Below are 17,017 nucleotides of genomic sequence, written 5' to 3'. Positions count from 1 at the left end.
TGAGCCCCTTTAATAAGGCAGCCAGATGCAGTGAAGAAGCAGATGGCCAACATCAGATATCTGCCTTAAAAGTAGGGAAAAAGCAATTCTGATGACTTGCCTGTTGCATAATCTTCTGTGCTTTCTGCTTTTGAAATCGTTGATGTTTGTCCCCTTGTCTTGATCGCTCACAACGCCAAAATATTCAAAAGGCATTTTCATGCACAGACCAAAGATGCCAAAGTTCCTATTTTAAATCGCCCATACTGAAGATATTACTACAGCTACAGCAAAATAGCCATGGATGGATAAAAATAGACAATAGACTCTATCATGACAACTATGTGCTCATCATTCCAAATCAGTGACATTAACAATGGTGGTTGAAATGGCACTAAGATGTGGTCATGGGAGTGCAAACAGACAGCAGAAATAATGCCAAAGGAAAACAAAACAGGAGGAAAAGACAAAACAGATGGAGAGGAAATACAGAAGAAGTAGAGGTAGTAGACAGAGGGATATAGGCAGGGGATGAAGAAGTGGTAGCACAGGATTGCAGGGTCTTTCCCTTCTCGTTTCATGGATTCTCTCTCTGTCTTTCATCACTTTCCCCTTTTTTTTTCATTAGTTCATGTATCTCTCTGTCTCCAGATACAGGGTAAACTCAGCATTTTTGGGGGCGACTCAGCTGTTCCGCAGATGGGATCAAAGAGAGTTTGTGGCTGCAGATTTTCAAAAACATTTTGTATTTTCAAAGTTACTTCAGTCAGTCTTTCATTATTAAAAGTTCAGATGTACACCAGATTTAGGATTACAGGCATTCAAAGTATGAGGTCAGGGTTTAGGATTTTTCCATAAATGGAAAAACATACCGTTAAATATTGTTAAATGATTCACTTCAGTTAGTCTTTTTAATCTGTTGGGTTTTCTTCAGGCTGCCACATATCGTTTTTTATTGATTACATGTTTTGAAGCATGCTTATTTCTCCCAGATTGCATTGTGACAGAAAAATCTGTGGCACAAGAGCGTGAGAGAGTTTTAAACATCAAGTTAGAAGTTGAAGTAGAAATGTTTTCTGTGATGTTTTCATGTGGTCATTTTTACTTAGTTATTCGATGCTATAAAAATTAGGTAACATGTCATGATTGACGGCTGACACTGACTCCGGTTTGTTTGAGTGGACATATCTGCGGGACCATGATACTATTGCCATGATAGTATTGCCATCTTTGGCAAAAAATCATTTGATATTCACTTTGATATTTTAGTTTGGTCAGAACATGGAGAAGGCAGTGTTTACATAAAAGACACCAGTAGTGGGGAGCAGTCCTGTGTCCATCTAAGACAGTCCATCGTTAAGACTGAAACACAACATGTTGAACCATGTAAAACCCAAAACAATGAGCTGAAAGAAGCTAACAGGGTGTGTAGATCTCCAGGAACCAGCAGAGTTGACAGATAGCAGTCTGTGGGTTTACTCTTCTATTGTTATGTTAATCTTTTTTGTTATTTATTAGAGCAGCTTTAAATGACAGCAAAGGTCTACCAAAAGTACACCACATTATTTGTGTTTATAGCAGTTTTACTCTTTATGCCCACATTTACTCTAACCATCAAGTAGTTCAAAGGCCCTGATAGCATCAGATTTGTTTTTTGGATCTGAGAACCTGAGGAAAACTCGAGGATGCCGGAGCCAGCATCTGAAAATCGAGGAGGGGATGGGTTGACATACTTCACTGCTCTACTTTAACTAGAGCATGCAACAGGGCCAGGGAGACGTGTCCTGACCTGCCCAGACTGGAGCTCATCAAAGAAAGAAAGAGAACGACAGAGACACAAAGTTTGGGAACAATAGAGTAAGGAGAGGAGACAAGGGGGAGAGTCGAGGAGCCTGTCCGGAAAAGGACGTTCAGGAAGGAAAGAATTGGGAGGAGAGAAAGAGGAGGAAAGAGCTTTGTCACAGTTTTTCACAACAGTCTTCCTTGAACTTTGAGATTTGACTTTGTCCCCGATTTCTCATCTGGACTTCGTAACACTTGTCAAGCTTATGTTGCCATCATACGAAGTGTGTTTGCTTTGTCTACACCAAAGATGGGAAAAGAAAAAACTCAGTGGAATGTCGGGCCTCATATCTTCATGTGATAACAAAAAGAGCTGATGTGTGACCGTATTTGTGGATGTTTGTGAGTCAGCTTTTGTATGTGTGGGTATAAGAGCTACAAGGGTGGTGTGTGTGTGTGTGTGTGTGTGTGTATGTGTGTGAAGGCAATAAGGGTGTCAAGCCAGCAAAAGGAAGTGGACTCAGAAAGGAAGCTAGCACTGAATTAGAGGAAGTGCAACGGAGGCTGACTTTAATATGCACTTCCTCTGCTGGTGATTGGAGGAAAGAAAGGGAAGGAGGGGAGAGTGAGCGAGGATGGGGGCAAGGAGATAGAGAAAATTAAGAATACGAAAAAAACTGTCGAAGTAATAGAGGAGTAATTAAGCATCAGGAAGGAAAAGCAAATAAAAAACAAAAGGCGAATGGTAAGAAAGTGGTGGTGAGGAAAGAAAGGAAGAGATGACAGACAGTGCTAAAACAGATGTGGTGTGGGTGGTTTCCTATGAGCAGCAATCATCTGTGCTATGATGAGAAGCTTTTTACTCCAGCTGATACAAATAGAAACCTGACAGACTGTTTCTGTCTTCTTTGGACTCTATGGGCACGGCAGGTCTTGACATTGGATCTGAGTGTGTTTACAACTTACAGACACATTTTCTGAAGGCATTTTCACTTCGTTCTTTTTTATTTCTTTTAATGGTTTATCATTCTATTCCTTTTATGCATGTCTAATCTTGCCCAAGTTGAATATTCCCTGTTGACAAGCCTGTTTGAAAATAATATTGGATCTGCTCTCTAATTACTTGGTTCTTTCCTGATCCGTATTACATCCTAGCAAGTTTGTGGAAATCTCTTCACTTATGTTTGCATGATCTTACTTACAAACAAACAAACATACCAAACAAATGGACAGGGGTAATAACATATCTTCTTTGGCTGTGAAAATGCAGAGATAAAACAAAATTCATCTACTAACAGGTGAAATTTGTTGTTGATCTAGAATCTAGATAATGATCCCGATGTCTTATTTCAAAACTTCTAAATGCAATATGGTGATAAAGTGCCCAAATGGCCTTCGAGGAGGTGTGTGCTCGCAGAGTGACCATCTAATTCTTGCTGCCACAAGGTGGCGCTAAACATCTCGTGGGGGGGGCATTAAAATGTATATCCTCTGGGGAGCAGGAAAAACTCACTTAAATTAAATAGCGGTATAGTATGTAGTTGAAGATAACCTACAGATACATGTGCGTGTGACCAACAAGTCATGGGTACTGTGTTTTCGTGGAGCATTTATTCCCAATACAAGCCGGCATTCGTGTGTGTTTGTAATTTTACTCTCCAGTGGTTTTCTTCCCCTGGAAGACTTTCACACAGGGAGTTACTCTCATGTGGGAACTGAACATGCCACTCATAGTTTTTTGTGTGTGTTTATAAGTAAGTGTAGCTATATATGGGTATAAACATCTGTGCAGAAGTGTACAACTTATTCTTTACTTTGCTTTCACATCAATAATATTTGTGTCCTTACATGAGTGTCTAAACTTTCAACATGAAAACTTTACATGATTTGCTTTTTGCTGCAGGACTCTGAGAGGATGTTCCAACCAGAGTCAGATCAGATGTCTCCAGTTGAATCCAAGGTAAGACATTACACACACACACACACACACACACACACACTCACACAAATGCATTAGTTATGTCATTAATTCACAAATAATGGAATATTAGATACAAGGTTTCTGAATAAACCAAATTCACATTTCCTCTCTCACTTGTTCTTGCAGTCTCCAAACCTGGACCTGATCGACACAGGGAAGGGGCTGAAGGTCCAGACAGCGACGCCTCATCTAGTTAGCTTGGGCAGCGGGAGGCTGAGTGTGGCCATTACGCTGCTGCCGCTGAAAGAAGGTAAACAAACTCCTCGTGGTAGGATTACACTCTCACCTGCCAGATCCTCCTCCTTATCCCTCCCTTTTTGTTTTCTTTCCCTGTCTGTCCTTCTCTGCTTTCCCCTTTTTGGTTCACTGTCTCTCCCCACACATAGCTTCATTTCCATGGTTTCTGGAGACGTGTGCTGGGAGTGGCACACTAAGGGAAAGTGTTATTCTATCCTAAGTCATAATAAAGCCACACAGGAGGACTGAAACCCATACTTACGTACAAATTACTGCATAAACATCCCTGGTTATTTCTGTTTATTTTTAATGGGGAAAGAAAATTACCCCACTCTTGAGCTACTGCACACAGTTAACAATAAAAATGATGAAAACAACCCAAACAGTTGTAAATGACTCACATTGCACGGTTTCATGGCAGTGATTCGTACATCGAGTGAAATCCCCTACTTCCAATCAACGGAAGACCGACATCCAGTGTATTATGTTTCATCATTATGTTTTCAGGTTGTCCATCCACCCCATTTTTAAACACAATATCTCAAGAACACCTTGAGGGAATTTCTTCAAATTTTATATGAATGTTCTGTTGGATCTGAGGATGATCTGATTTGATTTTGGTGGTCAGAGGTCAAAGGTCAAGGTCACTCATGGCAAACTCAGCATTGTGACATTTAAATGTTTTACTTCTTTATTGTTTGTTGTATAAGCCTCGCAACAAACGTTCTCCCTTCTTGATGTGACCTTCCATTTCACTGAGGAATGCCAACAATGTGAACGAGCCGTTTGAGGACAACTGGGGGTCTATTTTCCTCCACAATGTGTCCACTGAAGAAGAAGAATAACCAGTTCTAATTCACAGTGCCACTAAATTAAAGGCTTTCAGACATTGGTTTAGTTTTTTCATTGCAATGATGCTGTCCATGAGTATTTGGTTCAGATGGTGTCTAGTGCACCATCAAGCCTGGTTTTATCTGTATAGTATACATCCTATATTTTTACTCAAATGATGATCACATGTATTTATTGATGTTCCAGGGGTGACTCGCATCGGTCGGGATGATGCTCCAATTCCTCAGGATATCACCATCCAGGGGGCGGGCATCGAGGCGGAGCACTGCCTCATCTTCAATGAAGGTTTGTCTCATTTCACTTTCTTTCAATTGAATTTGTAATACTGGTCGGCCTCGGACTCAAAATTCTTCTCATATCACACTGACTAGATTCGCTTAACCTAGCTTACATTTTTACATCGCTAAGTGTGGAAGGGCCATTGACTCCTAGGCAACTCTTACAAGTCTGTGCAATCTTATCTTATCTCATGTTAGTGATTAATTGCACTCTTAATTCAGTTGATATTTCTCTGTGGTACATTGTGTTTCAGATTAAAAAAGTTTTAATGAGTATGGTTTTGTGCAAGTGTACTATGATATAATTAAAAATTGATTGTGTGATCTTACACCTGCCCTTCAAATTTTGAAAGTGTGTTTAATGCTGAGCCTCTCCTCATATCCAATACCACAGGAGGGGTGGTCACCCTGGACCCCTGTGGTCACCTCTGCAGTTTGGATGGAGTCCAGATCACTGCACCTACGCCACTGACACAGGGTGAGAGCTTCTGTGTACAAGCTTTGAAATATTGCCACCTACTGGTAAATAATAGTAAAGAGGTGGACTGAAGTTGATTTGATTGCATCAGAAGTGTGCATCTGTGTGTGTGTGTGTGTGTGTGTGTGTGTGTGTGTGTGTGTGTGTGTGTGTGTGTGAGTGTGAGACAGAGTGGGGTTGGTTTGTGGTTTGGGTAACGTGCATTCCCTAAAGCCATGTATGTGCACAGTTGACATTACACTGACATTCTGCAACAACAAGTATATTTGTGCATGTGTGCGTGCGTGCACATAAATATATGGGCCCATGTGTGTGTTTCTTCCAAACCTATGTGTATGTGTGTTGCAGTGCATGTACGTGCACCACTGGTTTGGTTTAAATTTGGTCATGATTTAGAACAGTGCGCTGCTACAATGAGTCACAGCTTCCAGAAACTGCAGAGGATGCACTCTTCAACTGTACATTAGACTGCAGAAAACAACAGAGAGAGAGAGAGAGAGAGAGAGAGAGGGAGAGAGAGAGACAAGCCTCCCATATTTTCTTCTCCTATCTTTCTGCAGCCCTGCCCACATGCCTGTGTCTGATTATTCTCTGCCTGTATCTTGATTAGTTAATCAGTCTGTCCTCTCTCCTCTTCTCTCTTCCCCCAACGTCCCAGGATTTTTGCAGCTGCAGACCTCATTCACTTTCAGTGTTTTGCCGTCTGTTAAACTTTCCGCTCTGCTTCCCTTCATCTCACTTTCCCTTTTGTATTTAACAGACACATTTTTTGCATTACACCAACTTTTTGCTTCCCTGTGTGTCCATCCTTTCCTCTTTTCACTGTGCTCTGTGTGCCCTGCCCTGTTTGGAGTTAAATATTGACAGGCCTATTTATCCTCCCACCGTGCCTGGCCGATTCAAATATTGACATCATCTCGGTGTGTCCACACACAGAAGGCCGGGGTATTGTGAAGTAGCAGGAGTGGGGAGGGGATGGATTGAAATAGAAAGGATGAACAAAGGGAAGCAAGGGGTTAAAAAAGAGTCAAAAGGGCATGGTTTGGAAAATCATGCAGCAAGTGAGAGAGAGAGTGAAAGAGAGAGAGAGAGGGTGCACTCTAGGTTGAGTTACTCCAACCACACAAACACACACACACATTTACACAGAGTCTGGAGATGATTAGCTATGTTTAGGAAGTGATCTACTCTGTACTTGGGACTTGACCTGGAATCACATCAGCTTCACTCCTAACTCACTGGATCAGCTTGAGATCCCGACCTCACAGCAGGAACATTCCAGATTCGAATCCCAGTTAAGGTCACTCTGTGTATGTGTGGGTTTTCTCCAGTTACTCCGACTTTCTCCCACAGTCCTAAGACATGTAGATTGGAGCTTAGTTTGATTGGAGTGTGAACGTCTCTGTATGTTGGCCATGCAATACGCTTGTGACCTGTCCAGCGTGCACCCTGCCTTTCACCCAATGAGTGAGGATTAGTTCCCTCTCCCCCTGCAACCCTCAAAGCAATAGCAGCGTAGATATTGAATGGAGATAATGAACAGTCCAGTAGCCTTTATATCTACACAGTTTTTCCAATGGGGATACAGTTTTCCCAAGGAAGCAGACCTTTTAATATCTTTCTGTCAATATGTTAAACTCTGGAGTAAAAAAGAAGACTGTATACTTAGGATGTAAATACTTCAGGTAGGTTAATCTTAAATATTATAGATATTATTACTACATGATCAAATCACATATGAGAGAGGGTGCAATCATTCAACACTTAAAAATGCTTCATTTTGCTTCTATAATTCTCTGTTATTCCAAGAATATGGGGGGCCCGGGCCCGGACCCTAATCTCCCCCTGGTTAAATCTGCCCCTTGTACAAGCACATGTGTTCATACAACATGATAAACACAGAAAAGATGGCAATTAAAACCACTGTGGGCCAATAACTGCACTGACAAACAAGCAGTGCAACTAATACAGGCCTCATTAATTCTGCTTTTTTATTTCTGTGCACATGTCAGAGTTTTAGGAGCCTATAAAACTAAATCTCCCTGCAATCACACCAGTCTGGAGTGAATGCAAATCTAGCTGCTGAATAAAATGCAACTACTCTTAACAGCCACTCCGCCCCCCCCTCAGTCTCCACACACACATACACCGTCACACTGTCTGGGTTCATGTCTTGGTTGCAAATCACAAATTGTCTAAATGAAACACGAGTAGGACAGACCCCTGACTTGGGGCTATATAGGGGGCAAAGTTTTCCCAACAAAACCTTTGTTCTCTCAGTGGTGTCTCTTCCTTTCCTCCACTTTACCCAGTCAATTTGTCTGACCCTAAAATCTCAATCAACCCCTCATCTGTTGTTTTATCTAAGAGGCTGTTTTTGATCTTTGTTGTGGTACTCAGCAGATCTCAGCTCAGGCTTTTAACCAAAGTGAACAGGTTTGGACACATCACCCTGGTTTTCTCCTCTTTACTCTTTATTTTAAGGATCTTTTAATTTCTTACAGGGCACGTACTAGTCTGACTCCTCAGTATCTTGTGGATCTTTTATTTATCCTCACACAACCCTGCTTGCACCTTGAGATCCTCTGGCAAGGGCCTTTTAACTGTTCCAGATTCTTGGCCAAAGACTAAGGGGGACAGAGCTTTTGAAATAAGAGCCATGGGGCTCGGGATCACCCTGCCAGAGGAAATACAGCAGGCTGTGTGAGTAGCTTCCTTTGAATCAAAGCTTAAAATATACTTTTAACATAAACCATTCCATGATGTTATCTAGCTCCGGGCAAGGAGGTTATGTTTTCGTTCCTGTTTGTTTGTTTGTCACTAGGACTACGCAAAAAATATACCCAACTTATTTCCATGACATTTTGTGGAGAACAGGAAAATTACTCCAAGGAGAACCCGTGGATAAGCATTCACTTTCCTCAGCATTGCGTTTTTCAACATTTACGTTTAATTTCTCGGAAAATAAGTTAGGGGACTGATATTTATGAATGTGTGCAATATTGGGCAGTTCCAAATGAAAAATCTGGATCTAGTGCATTTAAATGTGGGACTGTTGGGCCTTGGCGGAGGTATGCCTGCATGTGTTCTAGTTTTTCCTCTTTTTATGGGTGGTCATACATAGACCTCTTTTATTCTTTAACGACTGTGGGGTTTTTTTTTTATTCTTGTGGCTTTTTTTAATTTGTGAAGCACTTTTTTCTTAGTTTTGAGAAGTGCTCTACAAATAAAGATATCACTGTGAATACAGAATTGAACAACAAGTTGTTTCCACAGTCAGACTGGTGTGAGGTTACACTGGTCCAAGGTACTTCACACAGAGAGAAAGAAAATAGGTAAGAAGACAAAGAGACGCTGAGGGGGCGTCAGACGAATACCTCACTGTCGAATGGGCTTTGAACCCCAACTACACATGGGGGTGCAGGAATATTACGCTACTGCTTTAAATGCAGTTTTCAACACTTACAATCGTGTTTTTCACTCCTTCACTAGTTTTATTTCTTGTTTAAGGAATGCACTATTATTACATCACAATTGCAGTTAAAGCTTTGTTCTCTTGAAAAACCCGAAGCCTCCTCCACCCCCTTCCCTTCCCAGATGTTGGTACAGTCCTAGAGTCTGGCTGGTGGATAGTAAATCTGTGAACTTTCCTCCTCACAGAGTCAACAGAGGCAGACATCATCACACACGCTCACACACACACACACACACACAGAGAGAGAGAGAGAGGTGAACAGCTTCATAATTCATTTATTCTTCCAGTAGTTTATCCACAGTGAAAAGGGAGAAGTTTGGCTTTTCTGTCGCGAGACGTGCGCACTGAATGGGAATCAAAAGGTGTGTAATGGATTTCTTTCGTTTCTCATGTTCATTCATTCACTTTCTAATTGAGGCATTTAGACTTCACTGTGTATTTGTACTTGTACCCTGCAGTGTTTGTAAATGAAATAGTTTGTTGTGATGGTTTGCGACGCTGCACGACTGAAGTCTGAAGTTGTACTTAATCAACTATTTAGCTTTATTTGTCATCATCGGTCACAACTCGCCTCTAGGCCCTTTGTTTGTGTGTGCAAAGGTGAAACTGTGTCTGATGGGTTTGTGTTCAGACTGTCCTTCACTGATTCGGATCGTGGCTGATGAGCCTTGACTACAGCAAATTGAAAAAGGTTCAATTTACTGCATTTATTGCTATTTGTGAGTAATTTCAAATGAAAAATGTATGTAAAAATATTTTCTATAAGCCAGATATAACCAAACATGTAACATGCGGTCAGAATCAATATTTTTCAGTGAGTTACCTTTCTTTTCCAATTTCTGATCAGTGTTTTCAAACTGTCCTCACAAATATACTTAGTTCAAGTCATTGTTTTAACACAATTGCATACTTTAATTTGAAAGAGGTTCATTAATTTGTGTGTTAGCGTATGAAGAATTTGTCACCTCTGTCATGGATGTGGCAGTTTCACTCCTGTCTGTTAGTTTGTTGATTGATTGGTTTGTTTGTCAGCAAGATTACATGAAAACTACATGACAGATTACCACACAACTCACTGGAAGGATCCATTATGGGTCAGGGAAGAACCCGTTTAATTGTGTGGTCACTTTCCTCAACATTGCAGGTTGGGTGTTTTTTTTCATGTTTGTTGATTCCTGTGTGTGTAAATCGGTGCTGATTCAAATCTGGATCTGGTGACTTTAAATGTCGTTTCATAAGGGGACTTTTGGGCCTTGGCAGAGGTATGCACTCAACTGAGTACCACTGTAAGTCTAATTTTCAGTATATCGTCTTTCCTTTTAAAAAAAAGCCAATTAGATTTACTTCTATGGAAGCTGCCAGAACTACAGTAAATTGCAAGTTCCATCTGTCACTATAGATCAGTGGCAATATGATTCTATAAAGCTGAGATCACTGAACCGATCATTTTTTAACTCAGTGATTTATTTTGCCTTATGCTTCACATGGCATGTTTCTTCAGCAGGAGTTAAGTTGTGAATCAGTGCAGCCGCTAAATCCAATCCAGCTCAAGCCAGTGTATGAATCCAAACTCGTTCCATCACATCCTGCTCTGTTGTGGTTCATCGCCTGCACCTTTTAATGGAAATAAGCTAGTTGCATAAGCCTTGGGGTAAAATAAATTAGCCGGCAGGATCACAGGGTGGTGTGAGTGCATGTGAGAGAGAGAACTTGCCTGAGGGCATGAAGAGAGTGTCCGTGGTCAGGATACCTGACACCTGAAAACAAAACCAGCTTCATTGTTCTGGGCGTATTGTTTTCATAAGTCTTTCTTCTGCCTGCCTCAAGCGTATTTTTTCCCTTTACGCTGTAAAGATAAATGAAAGATAGATCCTTTTGTTATCCGTTTGTGTTTACTTTCTGATAAATCAGAGGTTGCTGAAAGTTTATCCCTGTCGGTTGTGAAGTAGGGTGGGTCTTTGCGGATAAAGATTTGAAATGGAGCAGACAAAAGATGGCTTCTGAGCTAGCGCTCGGCCAGATATGCCTGTGAATGAGAGAGAGAGTGTGTGCAAGTGTGAATCAGTGACTGAAATAATCTTTAACTCCCTTGAGAAAGATCAGTCTGGTGTTTGTGATGATACTGCTAGACCCGTGTGCCCCAGAGAGGGTTAATTTGTGGTTTTGAGGCCAAGTCACACTCCCACTGGGACCTGTGTGTGTCTGCATCTTTGCATGCCTGAGTAAATTCCTTTTCAGCTAAGTACCATGCATGTCCCGTTTTTACGATCATCGCAACATTATGAGGACAGACAGTTTTTCAAACAATGCATACATTTTGATTTTAAAAAAGTGTGGGGGTGCAATTTCACAGGCTGAACTTTGAAAGTTTTAATTGTTATCACTTTTGACATCAAAACTGATCAATTAGCAGGTAACAGGATCCTTGTCTTTGGTTTATTTTTCATTCTAACCCAATGATCTCAATTTGCCAGTTCCTCCACTTATGTTAACCAAACAGAGAAACAGTTTTGAGTTTCCCCCTCCCATAACATTGCGGCAAGAGTTTAGTTTGTTCGGATCTACGTAGGAACAGAAATTGACTCCAGACGTGATACAGCTCCTACATCTGTGTCCTCAAAGACTCTGAGGTCTGACTTTGTAGATCCCAAACTCTCAATTATCCTATAAATGTATATACAGACTAATTTCAAGTTTTATTGTTATTGAAGAAGGTCTGTGCCTGTGTACTTGTTGGGGGGTGCTGGCAACTCATGCTTCCAAACTCAATTAGCTTGTAAATAAGAAAACACGGGGACAAGATTAAACACGTTTTGTTGTGGATGTGATACGTCTTTGTGTGCGGAGGGGAGCGTGTTTGTCCTGAATAACTTGCACAAAAAAGGGATTTCGGACGTCAGACTTAAATTTGATCTGTGTGGAAGCAGTTATGATTGTGCTGTTTGTTCCCTTGTTATTGTATAAGATGAACTTAAGGGAGTAAATCCTAAGACTAGGTTAGAACAGGTCGCCATATATCTGCTGAAAAGGCCTTCAATAGAGCGCGTGCCTCCGCCAAGGCCCCAACACGCTCAATCAAGCCGCACCACATTGCACACACTCAGATATCAGTCAACTCACTCATGGTGAATCCTGCGATGGTCTCCTGCTGTGCTCTCACAGCGGCTCCTCCACAGTTTCTGTGGACTTCAGACTTCAGATAGTCTGCAGAAACTCCAGAGCCTCTCACACGGACGTTTGTGCTCACACATGCACCTGATCTGAAGAATCTCCAGAGATCAGTACATGTCTCAAAGCAGCTCTAGTCAGCTGGAAATGCACTCAGTAGTTTTTGCCTAATCCTGCTGACTAGCAAACAAACAAGCAAGCGGACAATGGCTTAGCCCTAACCTTCTTGGTGGAGGTAATAATAACTCAAGCGTGTGTCCAAAAAAGAGAGAGGAAGTATAATGGATAAATTATATATTTGTTGTTTTCTCTTTCACATAGACACACATACAGCTGGTATTTGTTTATGCGGAGGGTGGGAAGGAGGAGAGCATTAGTTATTTGTTGGCTAAGGAAGAAGGAGGGGTGAAGGGTTGTGAACAAATGAGGGGCTGACACACTTTGCACATGGTGAGGCCATTGAAGATAGGAAATTAGATTTTTACAAGAGCTGGTTAAGTGTGTGTGTGTGTGTGCGCGCAGATGCCTGTGAGTTTGCTGCTTTGCAAAATACTGAGAGCTACTGCAAGTCATTAGGCACAAACTGAGACACATTCCCTGTGACACATGGTTGTATGAAGACATACACTCACATTACTCACGTCTGGTGATGAGAAAAAACATATTATTAGGTTAGGCTTGGTGTGTGTGCATGCGTGTGTGCATGTATGTGTTTGTTTATCTTTCTTTTCCTCGGAGAGATAGACATCTTTTTGATCTCCCGGCCGTGATGCCACTTCCTAACATTATCTGCCCAAACCTGCACGGCTGTGTTAACATGAGTATATTTGAAGAGGTTGAGAGTCCAGCTGTGTAGACTAAACATTTCTTACACTGTGTGTGTGTGTGTGTGTGTGTGTGTGTGTGTGTGTGTGTGTGTGTGTGTGTGTGTGTGTGTGTGTGTGTGTGTGTGTGTGTGTGTGTGTGTGTGTGTGTGTGTGTGTGTGTGTGTGTGTGTGTGTGTGTGTGTGTGTGTGTGTTAGCTCCACCTCAGCGCTGCACTCAGGTCTCCCCCTGTGCTGGGAAATTGCAGCTTTGAAGGCAAAAAAGAAAATCTGCACTCGAGGTGCTCTGAGGCAGTGTCGAGACAGGTATGACCTCTTGGAGCTAAACTATAATCTCACATTATGCAGCTTTTGAGTGGAGGTGTCCATGGAACTGTACGTTAAATTGGAGAACGAGGAAGAAAAGGAAAAGTAGAGATCAGAATGAGGGAAGTGGGAAGGAAAGAAAAAACGGATCCTGACATTTTTCCATTCTGTCTTTTTCCATTCACCCCTTTGCCATCCCCCCTCCTGCCTCAGTGGTTTTGTCTAGCTTCAGGTCCAAGGAATCTGATGTAACTGTAATGGAGCTATTAAGGAGACTTTGTGTTGTTTTAGCCTTTTACTCACATGCTAACATTGTGGGGGTTTACTGTAATGCTTGTGTGAATGGATGGAGGTCGGGGGAAGAAAGAGAGCAAAGATGATGCATTTATCTTTTTATATACAGGCTTGTGGTTTTCTATCTTTTATTTATTCAGTGACACATTTCTGTCGTAGCATCTCTCAACTTTAACTTAAGACTGTGTGTGTGTGATTGTGTCAGCACTGCCGTCTCTCTCCTTTCCCCTCTGAAGTATTTGGACAGCTGTGGCCGACTGTGTGTATTACAGAGGTTGTGACCCTGACATCTTGTTTAATACCTGGCCCTCTCAGTCTAATTGATGGCCAGGATAAACACTGTGGTCTGGAATTGCCGACCGTGTGCGAGGATGTGCAAGTGTCTGCGAAAAAATATTCCAGGCTCATACTAATTCTAAAGCTCTGACTCTTCATACAGTGTTCGGAACTGTTTTTAGACGTTCATTTTGGAAAAATGTCCAGCCCCTATGTCTAAACTCTGCCGGTCTCTTCTTGTAGCGTCTTCTCCAGTTGCTCCCTTCTATTTCCCCCTCCATCTTCTGCTTTGGCATTTCCATCTCTCCCTCGTGAAGAATAATCCAATCACACGACGCCGCCTGAGCAATTTCTGAAGAATTTTACCAGTTAAAGTTGTGTCTTTTGAGTCATTTTTAGACATGAACTCCAGCAAATGTGCAGACAATTGGATCCGCATATTCTCCGGCGTTATAGGTTTACATATGAAGAACGTGCTCGTCAGGCATGTTCTCAACCGGAAAATGTGCGGAACATTTACTGTCGTATCAGTCGAGCGTGCAGGAGGCAGGACACGATTTTTACAGCACATTGTCACGTCTGTCAGCCCTTATTTCCAAGTGGACATCTCCACTCAAATGTCAGTGTTGACATGTGCGGACTTCAGAGCAAATCTGAAAGCAGCTCTATCCACTTAAATGCCACAACTTGATTGTGCTTTCTGGGTTTTTACTCTTCCTCATCCTTTACTCAAGTAATATATATTCATTGTATCTTACCCATGTGTTTGTGTGTATTTTCTCTCCAGGTTATTCCCTGTGTCTGGGTAAATCCTACTTCTTCCGCTTCAACCATCCTGAGGAGGCAAGCAGAATGAAGAGCATGCTTCCACAGAAGAGTCCTGTGTCCGCTTTGGCCTACAACACAGGTACACACACACACACACACACACACACACACACACACACACACACACACACACACACACACACACACACACACACACACACAGAGTGGGCCTGGTAAAAACCCTTCCCTGACCCCTGAACTGCACTTAATCCCTGTCCTTTTTTACTTTGTTCCACCCCTCTGCCTTTGTTCTGCCACATCACCATCTTTTTTCCTCCACCTCCTCGGTTATCATCGTCACGCAGCTGCTTTTCACCTTTTATCCACCTTTAGAGCTTCCTGCAAAAAAGTTGCAGGAAGACACGACCCAGGCAGGTGTGTAAGATCAGTGTGTGTTAGCAGGAGGACAGATAGGGCGGGGGCAGCTAATTCTTTCAGCGCTCTCATATGTCTCTCCTAAACACGCTCGCACTGTCACACACATGCTAAAACTTAAATTCGAAAAAAAGGTGGAATGTTTTCGTCATCTGGTGCCCCTCCATCGCCGTGGTGCTTCAGCTGGACTCTGTTGTCTCCTTAGTGATTGATCGGCCTGTGTGGAAGGTGTGTGCGCCATAATCCCTGGAATCCTTTCTCCTTACACTCCGAGACACAAGGAATGCAATCCTGTCTCCCTCAGCCTTACCTCGCCGACTTACATCGCTCTCTCACACACACACATCTGTGTTATTACTGGCTGCCAACATCTATAATATACCCTTGAGATTGCCAGGACTCCCCCTCTCACATGTGCACCGAAAGTGAAGACTCACACAGAAGTAAGAGTGGCCAGGCATAGATGAGAATGGTCACAATAGAGAGTTGATGCACACCAGACCACCAGTATAAATCTGCCCATGTATGGACACAAATACCCTGAGAGTGTGTGCGTGTGCAGATCTTATGATGTCTTTGATTTTCTGCCCCATTTCTCTCCACATGGCCAATGACGTGCACTTACTTTCCCTTGTACAATACCACTCAACTAAGCGGTAGTAGCTGTTGAATACTCTACACTGTTTTCTGTACGATCTTGGCATATGGACATGCAGCATGCTCATTTATGCGTTTCTCTCAGGCGGAGCCGCAGCTTTTGTGTGTGGGTGTGTGAAGCAGTTAAACACTGGGTGGTCTGAGCTTAAACATTGTAATAGCTCCTTTTTTTCCACATAACGCCACACATGATAAAAAAAAAACTACATGGGTTTCTTACACATTGCTTTCCACTAGTGTTTCTACCTACAGTACCTTTTTGATGAGAATGTTTAGAGATCAGGCTTTTAGGAATTCTCTTAAACAAAATTGACTGAGAGCTATCTATTTAAATGAACTCCAGCTGATTTTGGAGATATTTCAAAGTGAAAATATAAATATATCATATTTCTGTCTGATATTTTTGGGTTAAATTTAGCAGAGAGGAAGTAAAAACGGGCTTGGTTGAGGTTTGGAAAATAGACCCTTCCACTACTGAAAACAGCTTTAAATAAAAGGCTGTAGAAAGGGCGGGGGGCCTCTTGAGGGTATTCCAGAATATTTTGCGGTCTTTTTCATTTCCCCAAAACCTATAGTGAGGAACTGAACTCCCGTTAGAGTTGAACTGTTTGTCTTGGATCAGATGGTTTTGTGCGAGTGTGTGTTTGCAGGCAGTGTGTGTTTGTGTTGATTCCTTTTCTGGGGGATCTCCTGCCATTTGTGAATTGTTTGGGTTTGTTCTGCCAAGGGCCCAGTTTATGAATAACTGCAGCTTCAGGTACATGCACACTTTCTTTTTCTCTTCTTCCTGCCACCCTTTATCGATCTTAACCCCTCGTTTTTTTTACCTCTGCCAAGGAGGTTATGTTTTCACCCCTGTCCATTTGTTTGTTTGTTTGAAAGCTAGATTACACAAAAACTACTTGATGGGTTACCACAAAACTTGGTAGATGGATATGAGTCACAAAAGAAACCATACAATTTTGATGTTGATCTGGATCTTGGGGCTAACTTTCTTTAACATTGCCTGTTATGGTTTTTTTACATGAATCTCGATAAAACAAATCGAGCATATGAAGGGGACTGATATTTAAGAGTGTATGGAATTAATGCAATACAACATCTATTTCTTTATACATCTTTATGGCTTATCCCTGCCAAACAGATGCTTTTGTTTTGTACCTGCCTTGTCATTTAATTTTACACACAATTGTTTCCTCATCCTATTTCTCCATGATTGTTCACCTG

At 41.9% G+C, this 17,017-nt stretch overlaps 1 protein-coding gene across 8 annotated transcripts in view; it reads left to right on the top strand.

Moving 5' to 3' along the window:
* Nucleotides 1-17,017, top strand: part of phldb2b (pleckstrin homology-like domain, family B, member 2b) — a 40,518-nt gene that overhangs the window by 3,813 nt on the left and 19,688 nt on the right. For 5 of the 8 annotated variants that reach the window (XM_069512833.1, XM_020087424.2, XM_020087423.2 and 2 more), the window contains exons 2-6: nt 3,665-3,721; nt 3,869-3,992; nt 5,018-5,116; nt 5,504-5,587; nt 14,718-14,837. In XM_069512833.1, coding sequence (XP_069368934.1) covers nt 3,665-3,721; nt 3,869-3,992; nt 5,018-5,116; nt 5,504-5,587; nt 14,718-14,837 — 484 coding nt within the window. Of the gene's footprint in view, nt 1-3,664; nt 3,722-3,868; nt 3,993-5,017; nt 5,117-5,503; nt 5,588-9,245; nt 9,425-13,268; nt 13,361-14,717; nt 14,838-17,017 lie in introns of those variants that run through there. The other 3 variants (XM_069512835.1, XM_020087425.2, XM_069512834.1) reach the window with 3 other exon arrangements.

This window comes from Paralichthys olivaceus, chromosome 17 (genome assembly GCF_024713975.1).
Source record: "Paralichthys olivaceus isolate ysfri-2021 chromosome 17, ASM2471397v2, whole genome shotgun sequence".
Classification (NCBI taxonomy): Eukaryota; Metazoa; Chordata; class Actinopteri; order Pleuronectiformes; family Paralichthyidae; genus Paralichthys; species Paralichthys olivaceus.
Note: the sequence above shows the minus strand (reverse complement) of the source record. Positions and strands in the feature narration are given on the sequence as shown.